This window comes from Peromyscus maniculatus, chromosome 7 (genome assembly GCF_049852395.1).
Source record: "Peromyscus maniculatus bairdii isolate BWxNUB_F1_BW_parent chromosome 7, HU_Pman_BW_mat_3.1, whole genome shotgun sequence".
Taxonomy (NCBI): Eukaryota; Metazoa; Chordata; class Mammalia; order Rodentia; family Cricetidae; genus Peromyscus; species Peromyscus maniculatus.
In genome coordinates, this window is record NC_134858.1 from 98,688,306 (window position 1) to 98,705,944 (window position 17,639).

Here is a 17,639-nt window from a genome sequence, read left to right on the forward strand (position 1 = left end):
CTGCTGGGAACTGGGCCCAGAAATCTGCAACCTGCAAATGCACCAGAAATCTGCAACCTGCAAATGCACCAGAAATCAGCAACCTGCAAATGCACCAGAAATCAGCAACCTGCAAATGCACCAGAAATCTGCAATCTGCACATGCACCCAGAGCCCAACAGCTGCCTTCGCTAATCAAACCAGGACATGGTTCCACAAAGGAAGAGGCACCATGCATCCTGAGCCTCACACTTACTCCCTGCTCTCTAGGAAGACAAGGTATCCTGACCAGAAGCACCTGACAGTAACACCCAACAAGGATCAACCCTGCCTCACTCCAAGCCAGGATATGGCATGAATTCTGTGCACCTCAGTGCCTTCTAAATCCCCTGAGCTCTGCTGGCCCAACCCTCAAATCTACCTGAGCCTTCAAGATGTTATAGCCACTAGCTCATACCAGAACATCCTGCCTGGTGGTCCCTAGCCACTGGCCACTGCATTTCCCGCCTGTGCGGACATTAAGACCAAGTCAAAAACATCCTGCTAAGCCAAAGCACAGTGACCACGGCTCAGGCTGAGCGAGGACAGACAAGACAGGACAGGGCACTTACTGAGTGTATGATGTTCAGCATGTCGTAGGCTTTGCTTGACTCCAAAGGGACGACTGTGTCCAGCTCAGGAACCGGACGGTCACTAGAAAAGACACAAATGGAGTCAGTGTAGAAACCACTGTCACGAGGGAGCCGAGAAGGAAATGAAGCAAACACAGCACAGGGACTGGGTGACGTGTCCTCACTGGAAGCCACCTTTGTCATCATCACTGAACAGAACCTGAGTGCAGTTCCAACTCATGTGACTAAAAAAAGAAAAGAAAGATTACTCCTACAGATTGGAGTTCTTTCGTTTGTCCTTCCAGAATGTTTCCTACGCTGGAGACACAGCCTGGACTGGAAAGGGCACTGTGGGTAACAGGACAAAGGCCAGGGACCCCACTCTACCTTCCTGCAGCTTCTAAGACAGAAGAGCAAGGAGCCACAGTGGGTCGGTCTCTCTCTCTCTCTCTCTCTCTCTCTCTCTCTCTCTCTCTCTCTCTCTCTCTCTCTCTCTCTCTCTCTGTGTGTGTGTGTGTGTGTGTGTCTGTCTCTGTCTGTCTCTGTCTCTGTCTCTGTCTCTCTCTCTCTCTCACACACACACACACACACACACACACACACACACACACACACACACACACAGGTTAACCAGCTACAGCCCCTTTAAGCAGCAAAGCTGCGAGCCCACAGGACACAAACAGTCACACCCTGGCCTGTGGCTCTTTCTCTGGCATGTCAAGGAGATCTGGGGTATTTTTGTTTTCTGAGAAAGGGTTTCTCTGGTAGTCATGGCTGTCTTGAAACTCTCTGTAGACTGGCCTCGAACTCAGATCTGCCTGCCTCTGCCTCCTGAGTGCTGGGACTAAAGGCATATGCAAGGACAACCTGGCTTGGATCTTGGATCTGAGGTCTTTACTAGGTGCTCAGCAAAGCTCCACCCTAGGGCCAGAAACAGTTCACACAAACACATCTCCTGAGGCCATGCTGCTGACATCACTTGGGTTGTTCCTTATCAAGACCTAAACAAAATCTTCCATCTCCATTTTTGGACAACTCAAAAGGCTTAACAAACTTCTGTAGTCCCTTCTACCCTCAAAGCCAAAACCAGAGAAGTGAGGAAATCACCAATGATTGCTCCTCTCACCCAGATGCCCCCAACGTCACCACAGCTGGGACCTTGTTGACATATTCCGCAGCCTGCTCCAAGCTGACCTGAGGTCCCATCGGGACCAGAGAAGGCCAGAGAAGGACAAGCCCGCTGCCACCCACCTGGGGTCATGGCACTCGCGGACTGGAGCTTGGTCCTGGCTGCTGAGAGGTAGATAGTTGAAGAACTCACGCAGGTTACACAGGGCATCCACATCATTGTCGAAAGCTCTGTGGGCCACACCTGAGAACACAGAGGGGATGGGAGGCCCGGGGGCCGACGGTCACCTACAGATGACATATGAAGATGCTTGCAGGCTTCTCCAGCTTGGCAGACGCCAACCCAGCTGGCAGCTCTGTCCTTGGTCTTGTCCTGGGTGGACGCCCCATGCTCCTCTGCCGGCCCACGCCGCCACGTTCCCTGCACTGTGGGACCTCTACACTTCGCTGCTTTGTAAGCAATGGGACACTACACCAGCTCCCCACAGTTGTTCACTGCCTCCTAGCAAGCACACAACGGGCTTATAAACAATAGAAGGAAAGGTGGCACACCCTGGCTCTGTTGAACGGTCAAGTCATCATTCTAGAAGTGTTTGGAAATAAAAACTAGCCAAACAAGGCCCTGGCAGAGCCAAGCACCCTCCAGGCCCGCCTCACCCGACCATCTGCGTCTACCACTGCTCCATAATATCTATGACTCAAAGAAGCCAGGGGGAGACTTTCATGTCAAAACAGGATATCAAGTCACGCTCCTGGCTGCTCATCATGCAGTCCATCACTCCTCTGCCCCTTAACCTTTGGTTAAGCCATTGCCCATGTCTGGGGTGCTTCCTCAACGCCCACAGGGAATCTCTTCAAGTATATTCATCTAGCACCATCATTGTGAGCCCTACCCTTGTCCATGAGTGGAACCTCAACAATCCAGTGTCTGGTGGCCTGTTCTTTATCCACAGAACTTAGCACCTTGAATGCACTCCATGATGTTCTTTTTTTTTTTTTCCTGAGACAGGGATTCTCTGTGTAGTTTTGGTGCCTGTCCTGGATCTCGCTCTGTAGACCAGGCTGGCCTCGAATGCACGGAGATCCACTTGGCTCTGCCTCCTCAGTGCTGGGATTAAAGTCACGTGCCACCACCGCCCAGCTTCCATGATGTTTTTATTTGTGTTTTGTATTGTTCATCTCCCTTTCTAGTAACTGCCACGTGGACAGGGGTTGTGTCGTTCCCACAGACATGTTCCTAACACTGAGCACAATGCTTCACACACAGGCACTCGATGAATATCTGCTGAATGAGAAAGCATTCTCAACAAGACTGAATTCTACTAGTCAAAAAGTATTTATAAACTGGCACAACATTCTGGAAGGCAGTCTGCAGAACCTCAGAAAGATCAACAGCTATTCCACCCATACGTGGGCATGTGCCAGCAAGATATAAAAATGTCATACAAATGTTTATAACAGGATATTATGTTATAAACACATATATATGTTAGAAAACCCAAATGTCCATCAGTAGATAAACAAGACATGGTAGGGCTGGACCTGTGGCTCAGTGGTACAGCAGCAGTCCAGCACGCTGGATGCCCTGGTGTAATCTCCATCCTGGGGGTGGAGGGGTGCGGGTGGGGGTAAATGGTAGCCCACACCTGTAGTCCCAGCTCTCAAGAGGCTGAGGAAGGAGGATTAAGAACTCAAGGCCAGCCTGGGCAACTTAGTGAGATCCTATCTCTAAAATAAATAATGTAATTAGTAGTTATACAGTTATACATTGGACAATTACTCCATTAAGAGGAATGAAGTACTGAGATGGGATACCACACAGACAAGCCTTTAAAACTACATGGTAAACTGGGTGCAATGGCACAAGACTATAATCCCAGCCTGGCACGTGTGCAGCACAGGGGTGTGGGGGGGGGGAGGCATTAGTAATAAGCTACTACCTAAGTCGAGACTCCGGTCTGCCTGTCACTTCTGTGGCAAGTGCTGTTGGTGAAGTGATGTCAAACAACTTTTCACCACCCTGCATGGCAGCAAGGTCATGTCACACCTCTCACCTGACATAGTGGTGTGGGTCTTAGCACCACCCAGCTGCTCCTGAGTGACGTCTTCATTGGTAACAGACTTCACAACATCAGGGCCAGTGATAAACAAGTAGGATGTGTCCTGAAATCAGATTTCCACAACATCAGACTCAGGTCACCAGAGCTACTGGGGAGGTTCACTCAACTGAGACCACAGACACAGGGGAGGTGACAGAGGCCAGGTGGCAGGAGGAGGCTGAAGACTTGCTGTCCGAGCCACACTGCAGTGGTTTAAATGAGAATGGCCCCCGGAGACTGACAGATTTGAAAAGCAGGGGGAGGCACCATTTGAAAGGATTAGGAGCCGTGGCCTTGGTGGAGGAAGTGTGTCACCAAGAGTGAGCTCTGAGGTCTCAAAAAGCTCATGCCAAGCCCAGAGTCTCTCTCTTCCTGCTGCCTGCAGATCCAGATGTAGAACTCTCAGCTGCTTCTCCAGCACCATGTCTGCCTGTGTGCCACCATGTTTCCCACCATGATGACAATGGACCAACCTCCGAAACTGTGAGCCAGCCACTATTAAATGTTTTCTTTTATAAGAGCTGCGGTGATCATGGTGTCTCTGCACTGCAATAGAACACTATCCTCAGAAGAACTCGCTGCTGTCTGCTTCCATCTCAGTAAGTTAACCCGCAGTGCGGCCAACCCGCAGTGTGGTTAACTTAAACCTAGGGTCAGTCACAGGTGGCCCTGACTCAGAGCTCATATATCATGTGCTTAATGTAGCCCTTCCCAGGATTCTGTCTTTAAAACTTTAAAAATCTGTCACCTCCCACTTCCAAGGAGAAACTGAGGCACCAAGTTGGTAAACAGTGACTACTTTAAGTGAGGCTGTTTTTTAGGAACCCATTCGTCAGTACTTGGTGTTAATGAGAAGAAGGCAGGGAAAGGGAAGGGAGGGGGAGACAGACAGACAGACAGACAACTAACTGAGCCTGAGATGCTGACCTGGGGTTACAGGTGTCCACCACACCTGGCTTTAATTTGTAGCTTCTACTTTATGTAAAACATTAGACAGAAGGTGGGGGAGGGGTAATGGAAAATAGATCTATGTCCAGCCCTGATTTCCAAACCTCCAGTCTCCTCCAGTCTCGCATCTGTCTTTCCAGAGATGGTCAACATGTGCAGACATATATTTTCTCTTATTTCCTAATAAAAACATTTCTCTTTTGACACAATTCTTTGTAACAGTGCCCTGTGCATATTATTTCCAAATTTGCTTTTTATATTTATTTATTTATTTATTTATTTATTTATTTATTTATTTATTTATTTATTTATTTGATTTTTCGAGACAGGGTTTCTCTGTGTAGCTTTGCGCTTTTCCTGGGACTCACTTGGTAGCCCAGGCTGGCCTCGAACTCACAGAGATCCGCCTGGCTCTGCCTCCCGAGTGCTGGGATTAGAGGCGTGCGCCGCTGCTGCTGCTGCTGCTGCTGCTGCTATGCTGCCGCCGCCGCCGCCGCCGCCGCCGCCGCCGCCACCACCACCCGGCCCAAATTTGCTTTTTAAAAATATATATATATTATTGCTTGGAAAGCATTCTGTGAGAACTGTAGTTTTTCCGTAATTAATTGCCATAGTTTAGTATAATTTTAGTGACTACTAAAATTTTCTAGTCTCACAAAATAACTGTGTAATAAATCTCCTGTTGAAATCTTCTGTCTGTATTCTTTCATCTGTTTTTCTAATGCCAATTTTCTAATTTCTAGTGTGTGTGTACCTGTGTGTATGTATCCGTGAGAGAGAGGGTGTGTGTGTGTATGTGTTTATGTGAGTGTGTGTCTATCTGTGCCTGTGTGTGTATCTGTGTCTGTATGTATGTATCTGTGAGTGTGTGTGTCTATATATCTGTGCCTGTGTATGTGTGTATGTCTATACATCTGTGCCTGTGTGTGTGTGCCTATGTATCTGTGTGTGTGTGTGTGTGTGTGTGTGTGTGTGTCTATGTATCTGTGCCTCTGTGTGTGTGTATCTGTGCCTGTGAATGTGTATCTCTGAGTCTGTGTGTGTGTCTGGGTGTCTGTATCTGTATGTGTGACTTTTATTTTGTGCCCTTGTTTAGAATAATACCAGTAACATCTTTCCCATTGTACACAGAAATTTTTAAGTAAATATTCATAGAATATTATTGATAAAAATTTTAAAAAGAACTGGAACAACCAGCCCAAAATGTAAATAAATTCATGATTATGAATATGCAAGGCACCTGAGAGATGAGTGCGTGTGAGGAGTGTCCAGACAGGAGAGAAGAACTTCCTTGAACATGACACCACCACCCAGGAGGACAGAGAGCTGGCTCTGTGGTTAAAAGTGGGCACTGCTCTCACACAAGACTCAAGCTCAGCTCCCAGCACCTAGGTCAAGCAATTCGGAACTTCCTGAAACTCCAGCTCCAGGGGATCAGATGCCTTCTTCTGGCCTCTGCAGATACCAACACTCATGTGTTCCTGCCCCCCAGACACACATACACTGACGATTTAAAAACTAAATCTTTCAAATAAATAAAACTTTTCCCCAGGAAATCAATGACTTGTAGAGAAAAATCTCCTTTTGCTTCAGGCATGGGGAGGGAGAGAGACCAGGGCATTTCTTCTTTTAAAGGGCAGAAGGGAAACATCAAACTCCAGCCAGGCCGATCCTTCCAAGTGGGATGAGGGACACCCCAATTCTAGCATTCTAGACATTGAGATGAGAGGGGAGGAAACCAAGATATGTGTCTCAGTCCAGAGCCACAGAGTCACTAAAAGACCAAGACCTCAACACTTGAGCAGAAGCAAGCAGATGCCTATGGGTTCAAGGCCAGCCTGGACTACATAGAGAGACCTTGTCTAAAAAAATTGAAATTTGCAGGTAAATAGATGAAAACAGAAAAAATTCTATTAAGTGAGGTAATCCAGACCCAGAAACACAAATGCTGTATATTCTCTCTAATCTTTGGTTCCCAGTTCCAAATCTTCATATGTGAGTCTATAACCTGGAGAAATTATGGAAACCAGGAAAGTAAAAAGGGACCATAGGGAAGGGTAAACTGGACAAGAGGACACAGGGGACACACAGGGAAAATAGGGAGGGGCTCTTTCTAGGGAGGAGAGACAACCACCACCCAGGATGTCTGACAAAGCCTCAAAGAATCATTGTTGTGTGCGTACCTAATTGTGGCCGCATCCCTGCTGAGCTCCTGGCCAGGCTCCAGAGAGCAGCACCCAGCCCTACCCCTTCCTCTGTTCACCAACACCTTTTGTTTCTCTTACCTTCTGTGTCTCTTATCTCTTGTCTGAGAGTCAAGGGTCAGAGTCCCCCAAGGATCAAAGGCCTATGCAAAACTTGGTCCAGGAAACCCGGAAAACCGAGGTACCTGATAATTCAAGTAATTTGCACCTGGCATTGGTCTCTGGGATCTCCTTTTGGGTTGCTTTGAAGGTATGGAAATTAACTATCTAAACTGTAAAAAAGAGTAAATAAATATGCCCTAGGTGAAGGGAAAAGGGGCTTCAGTCCTTCCAGGCTGAACCCCCCTGCAGCCATGAAAGGCTAGATTTATTCTTAAGATGCCTCTGTGTCTTCATTCCACGGACCCATGTGAACCCACATGTGGTGGTATTGTGTTCCCCAAAATATTGTGTACTCTAATAAATTTATCTGGGGTCAGAGAACAGACAGCCACTAGATACAAAGGCTAGAAAATGGTGGCACTCACACCTTTAATCCTAGCATTCCAGAGACAGAAATCCCTCTGGATCTCTGTGAGTTCAAGGCCACATTGGAAATAGCCAAGCATGGTGACACACACCTTTAATCCCAGAAAGCCAGCCTTTAATCCCAGGGAGTGGTGGTAGAAAGTAGAAAGATATATAAGGCGTGAGGACCAGAAACTAGAGGCATTTGGCTGGTTAAGATTTTGGCTGGTTAAGCATTCAGGCTTTTGAGCAGTAATTCAGCTGAGACCCATTCTGGATGAGGACTCAGAGGCCTCCAGTCTGAGGAGACAAGACCAGATGAGGATCCAGGGAGGTGAGATAGCTGTGGCTTGTTCTGTCTCTCTGATCTACCAGCATGGACCCCAATAACTTGCCTCAGGTTTGATTTTATTGATAAGAACTTTAAAGATTCCTGCTACACCCACACACCCATGTAGCGACTTATACAGCAACACCTAATGTTATATACACCACATGTACGGTGGTGTGAATGAGAGTGGCCCCAGAGTCTCATAGGTTTGAATACTTGGTCCCCAGTTTGTGGAAATGTTTGGGAAGGATTAGGAGGGGTGGACCTGTTGGACCAAATCTTTGTCCCACCAGTCAGCTCCCACATAATGACACAGAGATTTATTATTAATTATGAAAGCTCGGCATTAGCTTAGGCTTGTTTTTACTAGCTCTTTTAATTTAAATTAACCCATTTCTATTAATCTACATTCTGTCACGCACTGACCATCCTGCTTCCTCTATGTCTCCTCATGTCGCTTTCACGTGCCTAGATTCCTCCTCCTATGTTTTCTCTCTGCCCAGAAGTCCCGCCTATGCCCCCTGCCTAGCTATTGGCTATACAGCTTCTCATTACACCAATCACAGCAAAACACCTTCACACAGGGTACAAATATCCCACCACAGAGGTGTGTCACTGGGGGGGGGGGGGCTTTGAAGTTTCAAGACAAACGCCGTTGCCAGTGTCTCTCATCTACCTCCGACTTGCAGATAAGATGTGACTTCTCAGCCGTTCCTGCTGCCATGCCTGGGCTCTGCCAGCATGGACTCGGACCCTCTCAAACTGGAAGCCCCAATCAGATGCTTTCCTTTATACTTTCTTTGACCATGGTGTTTCATGACAGCAACTGAAAACTAACTAAAACAGAAGATGCAACCAGGAGTGGGGAACTGCTGTGACAGACCTGACCATTCTTTTTGAGAGGAGAATGTGGAAGACGTTGGGGCTTTGGACAAGGAAAGTGGTTGAATTCTATAGGCAGTGTTTAATAGGCCATCCTAGCAGGAACTTGAAAGACAGTGGTTTTGAGAGCAATGTGTGCTATGGAAGCCTTGATCAAAAGGTTTCAATACTAGCAACTGGGCTAAAAGACAAGTTTTTTGTGCTACTTTGGCAAAAAATATGACTACTTTCTGCCCGTCATAAGAATCTGCTTGAGGCTAAATTTAAAAGTACTGGACTAATCCTTAGCAGAGGACATTTCATGACAGCCTAATTCTGACTCTGCCCCATGGTTATTAGTAATCACTCTTATACAGGTCTACAATAAAAAGAAATCCAAAATGTACACTTTGAAGTTAAAAAGAACACTAGGAAATTTAGGGAGGGGTACTCTCAAGGAAAGACCCTACCCAGCTAAGCTTCCAACTTGTTAAGTGTCCAGAACCCAGGAACAAACCAAACAAGCAGAGGAATGGAAATTCCACAAACCCCTAAACACCAAAAATCACAAAGACCAATTCAAACAAATACTTTTGGTGCACTTACTGGCAGACTGGCCCTTCAATAGAAACCACCCACACCAAAAAGCTACGATACAGCAATGAGGAAGGAGGGTCCAGAAGAAAATCAGGGAACCCAGGAAGAGCCGCAGGGCAGCAAGCGTGTCTGTGAATTCCAGAAGAAGGCAGAAACAAGAATTCAGAATCTGCCTGAGGCCGGGCGGGGGTGGCACAGACTCCAAAAGCTACACAGAGAAAGAAACCCTGCCACAAAAAACAAACAAACAAACAAACAAACAAACAAAAGAATCTTCCTGAGCCACAGATACTACAGCTCAGAGAGCTGAGCCATCCACAATACGAGCACACAGCACATGGTTCCCCAGCTACAGAGAGGAATGAGAAGCCCCAGAAGAAGCCAAGGGAGAAAGCATTCCACTAGAGAAGACTAATGGTAAGAACCCTGAGCACTTTCTCCTCAGAAACCAAACACACAAAAGACAAAGTAAAATAGCTGAAATGGTGACAAGATTAAAAAAAAAAAAAAAGTGAGAATTCCATACCCTATAGTCATCTTTTTTCCTATTTCCTTTTTTTTTTTAGTTCTTTGAGAATTTCATACATTGTACTTTGATTACATTCACTACCTTACCCAACTATTCCCAGATCCACACCCCTTCCCTATCATCCACCCAACGTCTTTTTTTTTTTCTTTTTTCTTTTTTTTTTTTTTTGGTTTTTTTGAGACAGGATTTCTCTGTGTAGCTTTGCGCCTTTCCTGGAACTAGCTCTGTAGACCAAGCTGGCCTTGAACTCACAGAGATCCACCTGCCTCTGCCTCCAGAGTGCTGAGATTAAAGGCGTGCGCCACCACCGCCCGGCCAACTTTGTCTTTTTTATAAGGGGTTGGGGGAGCACAGTTTGTGCTATCCATATACTCTTGGAAGTGTGCCCATCCACTAGAACACAGGTTCCCAACCTGGGGGTCAAATGACCCTTTCACAGGAGTTACCTAAGACCATCTGCATATCAGATATTTACATTATGACTCATAAGAGTTGCAAAATTACAATTACATGTAGCAATGAAAATAATTTTGTGGTCAGGGGTCAGCACAGCATGAGGAGCTGTATTAAAGGGTCCCAGCATTAGGAAGGTTGAGAACCACTGCTCTAGAGCATGGTCAATCTACCAGAAGCTACACCCTTAAAGAGAACTGACTCTCCCTCTCCCAGCAGCCGTCAATTGCCAACAGTTTCTCCGCCAAGGGTAGGACTTCATGACCACCTTCTCTTGCTCTATAAAATGGAACTCATACCTGGCACCATTATCAAGGCCAAGAACCAATGGCCAGACAGGACATAGGCACTAAGGGAAAACCTACCACTATTATTCTGCTGATGGACACACTACTAAACCAATTCCTAATGACTTATCAGTATACCCATGTAGCTCAGTGCATCTCAACCCTTCTTTTGCAGTAGATGGTGATTAACCCTGCAGTAGTGTTTCATGGCTGGAGGTGGAGAACGGTGGATACATGCACAATAAGGCAAATGTGTATGCAAAGCAAACTTTGGGGGAGAATCTCCCATTTACCATCTTATGCCTATGCATGATTGGGCATGCATATGATTAAAATCAAATGCATTATGGGAAGATACATGCCCAGGAGAAAATGTAACTTTATCTGTTAATTAAAACAGAAAACCAGTGGATGGAGATATGGCTGAGTGGTTAAGAGCACAGTTCTAGGGTATCTGATGCCCTCTTCTGGCCTCCCCAAGTACTACATGCATGTGGTACACAGATATACATACATGAAAGCAAAATATCTACACAAATAAAAATAAATCTTTTTAAAAGTTTTTAATATAAAGAACCATCCAAACTACACCCCTTAGCAATCAAATTATTCCTTCTCTTGAACCCCATAAAAGTCCAAATAATTATTGGGGCCTCCAGTACCTTCACTCACACAATCCGCTATCAATCTTTTTTTTTTCTTTTGGTTTTTTGAGACAGGGTTTCTCTGTGCAGTTTTGGTGCCTGTCCTGAATCTCACTCTGTAGACCAGGCTGGCCTCGAACTCACAGAGATCTGCCTGGCTCTGCCTCCCGAGTACTGGGATCAAGGGTGTGCGCCCGGCTCCACTATCAATCTTAACATTATATTTCTGACCTGTAGCATCGCTTTACTTTGAATAATGGTACTTTACTACTTTTGCTAATCTGTGTGAGCCCTAAAAGACAAAAACAAGATTCAACTATATATGTATGTTGTTTGCAAAATTCCCACATTGAAGGTATGAAGAAAGATTTATCTTGCTAAAAATTACCAAGAGAATTAAAAGAATGCATATGCTGATTTTAGTCAAAATATACTTCAAATTATAGGAAACCGTCAGGGATCAGGAAGAAACTGCAGTGATGAAGGGGGGCTGGCCAGGAGGACAGAACAGACCTTGTGTATTCAACATCAAAGCAAAGCATGATGGGAGGTGAACACAGAACCTCACCACGGAGGCCAGGTCAGCTGCAGAGAACCAGCAAAGAGCATCCCAGGCATTCCTTCACACTCTCCTTCCTCCACCCACTGCCTCCTTCCTACCTCTCTGCCCTGGTCCCATCCCCCTCAGCACGATTCACTGGAGCCCTGTGCCCAAACAAATCCTTCCTCCCCGGACTGCTCCTGTTAGCTATGCTGCGTGGGAACTTGCTTCTTTAACTCACTTTGTGTTCCCATGGATGAGTTCTCCTCTCTCTCTTTCACTTAAATATTAACTCCATGTAAGTGGGAACCCTGACAGCTTCATTTTTCACAGTATCCGAAGTGCTGGGCCATTCAAAAAGAAGGAGGAGGAGGAGGAGGAGGAGGAGGAGGAGGAGGAAGGAAGAAGGAAGACGAAGACGAAGACGAAGAAGAAGAAGAAGACGACGACTTTGGCAACCCCTCAGCAAAGCCCAGTGCACCTGTCCTGGCTTTCAGGGTTACCCTTAAGCAGCAGAACAAGTTCAGAACAGGTTGTCAGTTGTACCGAGCACACACTGAGACTGTCTTAAGTGACCTAAGCATGTGTCCCAGACTTCCTGGGGGAAGGAAGTGTAGACTTGATAGCAAGACCCCTGAAAGTCATGCTCTGGGACCCTCCACAAGTCCCCAGAGACCTCCCTCTTTCTCACTGACCTGATGCACACCAGCAAGCAACCAAGGAATCAAAAATGGCTCAAGCTTGCAGCTCAGGAAAGTAGAATGGCCAGTGTGGCCCAGTGTTAACCACTGATACAGAATTTGGGGGTTGCAAACTGGGAACAGAGATCAAGGTCTCCCCAAACGCCATGTTCCAATGAGGTAGTAATTTCATGAAACTTTTATCGTAACAAAATTTAAAAAGTCACAAATCAAGACAGTTTCAAATCCATTGGTGGGCGCATTAGGTAGGAGAGTCCAAGTGAGACATAAAACTCTGCCGTAGGCCTTGGATGCTGGCTGACGGCACTCGACACATTCCAAAGGGTTTATGTCTGTTTGTCAGGATGTTAGCTTGGTCCTACACAGACAGGGGGCAAGGAGTGGCTATTTAATAAGTTACACATCACCCAAGACAAAGTGCAATCAGTCTCTCAACCTCTCCCCATGGCTGAAGTTTCAGGGAGGCAGGGTTAAGTCTGGCTGGAGCCTTTTCCTTCTCCCAGCATGGAACTCCTGAGAAGATTCCCATTTCTTTGGGGTCCACTGTTTCAACAGTCTGATAGACCGAGAGACACAAGAGTCTCTTTAGACCATGGTCGTTTCTGCCAAGCGAGTTACACCGCCATACCATAGGGCCATCCTGAGGCTGGAGAGCTTTCCCTGGTGTGAGTGAGGCTCCACTCTGCAGATTCCTTCAGCCTTGAACCAAGCCAGGTCACAGAGGCCAGCCAGAGCTGCTGCAGCCAGGGATGGTGGCTGAGAAACGCAGGTGACGCGTGCATGCGAGGGTTCGGCGTCAGATACATGCAAGAGATGAGTGAAGAAACTGCCGACATTTAGACTTGGTTTTCAGCATTCAATCGGGCTGAGCTGAATGCAGTGATGTTTACATTGTCTACATTCTTTGTACTGTCTGCTTGCTCAGACTTTACTGTTTTTAACAAAAATTTACTTTTGTAAAAAAAAAGAAGAGAAGCAACTGCTGACATGAGAGCTCCATGGTACAGTTATGGTGAAGGGTATTTTAGGTAAAGAGAAACCATACAATGGCATCTACAAGAGTCCAGAGCAGAGAGGAGAGAAAGCAGCAGACCGGACATGGCCAAGGCTGTCGGCAAGAGAAGGGTGCACACTGACATTCAGAGAGACAGACAGAGAGAGAATAGTAAGAACAGCAGGAGGGGAGCATAAGGAGAGGAGAGAGCTGAGGTTGAAGGGCCAGGGCAGGTCTTTGAAATGTATAGCAAGCACTGAGTAGGGACTGCAGGAGGCGGGAGGCCAGCATGGGCGTGGACATGTACCCACCAGTGGTGTATGTCAGTGGAGCCCTATGTCCCTTCGGTCAGAGGCAGGGGAATGACTCCTTTTGGCAGTTGGAAACCAGTTTCACAAGTTCCTGAGGAATGCTGGCTTCCCCTCCCCCCTAACCACCAGAAATCCTCCTATAGCCAGGCTGGGATCATTTCTAGATGTATGGGCAGCCTGAGACCTTGAGACCTAACAATGGTCCAGGCGGAAACTAGTCATCCAGGACGAGGGTGCTGACTGTTGATGGGGTAAGTACCTGGAGACAACAAACTCTGATTCCCAGGAGGGCTCCCCCTGCACCCCAAAGGTCAGGGACAAGCTATTGGGCAGCTAGTTGCTAAGTCTTTTTTTTTTTTTTTTTTGGTTTTTCAAGACAGGGTTTCTCTGTGTAGCTTTGTGCCTCTCCTGGAACTCACTTGGTAGCCCAGGCTGGCCTCAAACTCACAGAGATCCGCCTGACTCTGCCTCCCGAGTGCTGGGATTAAAGGCGTGCGCCACCACCGCCCGGCTAGTTGCTAAGTCTTAAACTGAGCTGCCCCAGTGGTGATTAACACAATGTACAACCTCCCCGATAGCTGCACAGAGTGGGGACCCCTTAACCACCCAAGGCAGAAGCTGTGAAAACTTCCCCAATTTGGACGCTACATGTGCATATCGGGGGGGGGGGGGGGTTCCCACACTAGCGCTGGCTCCTCAGCAGTCACTCATGATCCCCAAAGTTGCCCTAGTGAATGCTTGGACTCACGGCACACATTTGCTGACGGGTCCCAAAGTGTTCCCCACCCCCCCCCCACCCCATCATGGTAGCTATACAGCAGTGTTCTAAGGTAAGTGCTTGGAGCTACATGGGCTAAGAAAGTGGCAGGATGCAGTAACAGGAAGACACTGCTCTAAGAAAGCATGGAGAAGCCAGCATCCATCGGGAAAGACAACAGAAGGCGGCTACAGGAGGAAGAGTTACTATGCAGGCTGCAAACAAAAGATCTGAGGGGAAGAAGGCAGCTGAGAAAGACACCTGAGGAGCTACGTGAATACTTCCAAGAATGTGGGGTGAGAAAAGGGAGGAGACTTTGCTTCCAGATACAGCAAGAACAGCAGCCCTTCGAGCATGCTTTGCAGTCCGGTTAGAAGCAGCAGCAGGCCAGGAGGCCCACTTCATCTTAAAGCAGAGAAGGGGAAGGAAATCCAAGCTGAGACACAGCTGCCAAGCTCCTGGAAGCACACTTCAGTTCCTGCAGCTTTGCGGTCCGGTCAGACCACCAAATGACCAGACAGAACCAGGTGGGGAGCAGAGCAAACAGTGGCCCAGCGTCACTGCTGCCCGAGAGGACCCACTGCTTCAAAGACCACACTGAATTGGTCCTTAGGCACCAAATCAGGACTAGATCTGAAGTCATTCCTACAATACATGATGTAATAAAAATAGAGGCCTGGCAGCTACGTCTGCCTGTGAGGAAGGCTGTTAGACCACAAGTTCCTGTCAGAACCCAGCCATCGTGGAAAATTCTTCTCAAGTTTTAAACCACCACTACTCCTAAAATAATTCCCACAGAGGAACATCTGGGTCACAGGATTTCCTTCTGGGCTGAAATTTACACTTCAGTGGATGGCCAGCCTGGCCTATATAACAAACGCCAAAAGCACATGTGCCCTAAGAAGTTTATTTTATAAAGTTCAAAACATTTGGAAAACCCTGTCAAAAGCCTTGTGCCATCCATTTCTCTGGCTGCAACTGAAATTCTAAGATAACAAAACCACCTACAGACCTGGCAGAAATGAAGATAATCTAAGTAGGTACGTGAGTCCTCAATCAGCAGTCTATAGACATGGACCCCAAAGAAATGGGAATTTCCCCAGGAATCGCACCTGCAGAAAGGAAGGGCACCAGCTGGGGCTGGGAGGGGTGGCTAGAGAGGGGTGTCTGTCTGAAAGAGACTTCACAGAGCTCAAACAAGCTGCCAGGCCACACAAGGACCTGTCTGTGGTGGGCGGGACCACACGGTGACCAGGACTGCTCAGCGGCACATCCCCTTGCGCTCTGGATAATCTCACTTCAGGACCTGAAGACTGACTTGGGGGGCTTCCTTGCTCTCTTTGTCCTTCTTCCCAATGTGGCCACAGTGAAGCAATCTTTTTCTGCTTTCCACTAATTCGGCTCTTTTAATTAGCTTACTGAGGGTGGAAGGCAGGACCTGACTTGGGTAACAGGTTGTGACCCTGACTTTGATAACAATCAGATCAAGCAGTTATGTATTACAGTTATATATTCTTTCTTAATAGGCAAATTTAACAAATGTGCCTTCCATGGTTAATGTGCTTCATGTCTTTTATGCTCATTTATCAGACTTAAGACCCGTGTTTTAAGTTACTGGAGACTTTTATTTAAGGAAGTTGCACATTTGTATCGTGGCAGCCTGAAGCTGGACCACCATCACGAGACTATGACCTCTGCTCAGGGAGTAGATCCCCACCTACATGCTCCCCTTTGGGAATCCACATTAAGCTTTGTTCGCCAGAATCTGTTACCAATGAAATAAACTTCAGAATACTTTTCTAAAATTTTTGGATTCATATGTAACTTGTAACTATCTCGTGAAATATGTGTTTTCTTTTAAAAATATTTTTAAATTAGATTTATGTATTTTATGTCCAGTCCCAGGGGGTATGATACTTTCTTTTAGCATCAAGGGGCACTGCACTCATGGGGTGTACACACTCTTACACTATGTCAGAGACAAAACACTCTTACATAATAAAATAAAAATAAATCTTCAGCCGGGCGGTGGTGGCACACGACTTTAATCCCAGCACTTGGGAGGCAGAGCCAGGCAGATCTCTGTGAGTTCGAGGCCAGCCTGGTCTACAGAGCGAGATCTAGGAAAGGTGCAAAGCTACACAAAGAAACCCTGCCTCGAAAAAACAAAAATAAACAAATAAATAAATCTTAAAAAAATCTAAAGATATAGTCATCAAGACAGTGATGCATCTGCCCAAAAGATAAGCACCAGTGGAACAGAGCACAGCGTCCAGAAACGGGCTCACAAAGGGAACGGAGGCTCAGTGGGAGTGTTTGTTCAGCCTAAGGCTAGGGACTGTGTGAGTACTTGCCTGGGCTAGACCCTCAGTTCAATCCCAAACATGACCAACCAACCAACAAACAAAAGAACAAGTATAAGCCTGGAGGTGGTGGCACATCCCAGCACTTGGGAGGCAGAGGACAGTAGGATCTCTGAGTTCAAGGCCAGCCGGGTCTACAGAGCAAGTTCCAGGACAGCCAGGGCTGTTACACAGTCTCAAAAAACAAACAAACAAACAAAAAACAAAACCCAAACCAAAACAAAAAAAAACCCCACAAATATATATATTTTAGCTACCTATACCTGTAATACCAGCACTTAGCAGCTGAGGCAGGAGAAGACCCATACTAGACGCCACCTTGGGCTGCATGGTAAGTTCCAGTCTGGGCTACAGAATGATATCTTATCTCAACACATACACCAAAAACCAAACTATACCAAGAACTTCGAAAATTCAAAAATAGTAACAAAATTCATGAAAAAAAAAAAAACCTGAACAGATAACTCACCAAAGAAAATATACAAATAGGAAATAAACATATAGCCGGGCAGTGGTGGCGCACGTCTTTAATCCCAGCACTCGGGAGGCAGAGCCAGGCGGATCTCTGTGAGTTCGAGGCCAGCCTGGTCTACAGAGTGAGATCCAGGACAGGCACCAAAACTACACAGAGAAACCCTGTCTTGAAAAACAAACAAAGAGAAAGAAAGGGAGGAAGGGAGGAAGGAGGGAAGGAGGGAAGGAGGGAAGGAGGGAAGGAAGGAAATAACATATGAGAAGATGCTACACATGCCATCAGGGAAGTGTCCATTAAGATGAAACCACTAACACTCATT

The 17,639-nt window shown here is 46.7% G+C and overlaps 1 protein-coding gene across 1 annotated transcript in view; it reads right to left on the reverse strand.

The window, feature by feature from the left end:
- Positions 1–17,639, reverse strand: part of Pccb (propionyl-CoA carboxylase subunit beta) — a 67,564-nt gene that overhangs the window by 19,256 nt on the left and 30,669 nt on the right. The window contains exons 7-9 of the mRNA XM_042281498.2: positions 3,773–3,881; positions 1,842–1,962; positions 591–672 (exon numbers count right to left, since the gene is read on the reverse strand). Of these exons, the coding sequence (XP_042137432.2) occupies positions 591–672; positions 1,842–1,962; positions 3,773–3,881 (312 nt within the window). The remainder of the gene's footprint in view (positions 1–590; positions 673–1,841; positions 1,963–3,772; positions 3,882–17,639) is intronic.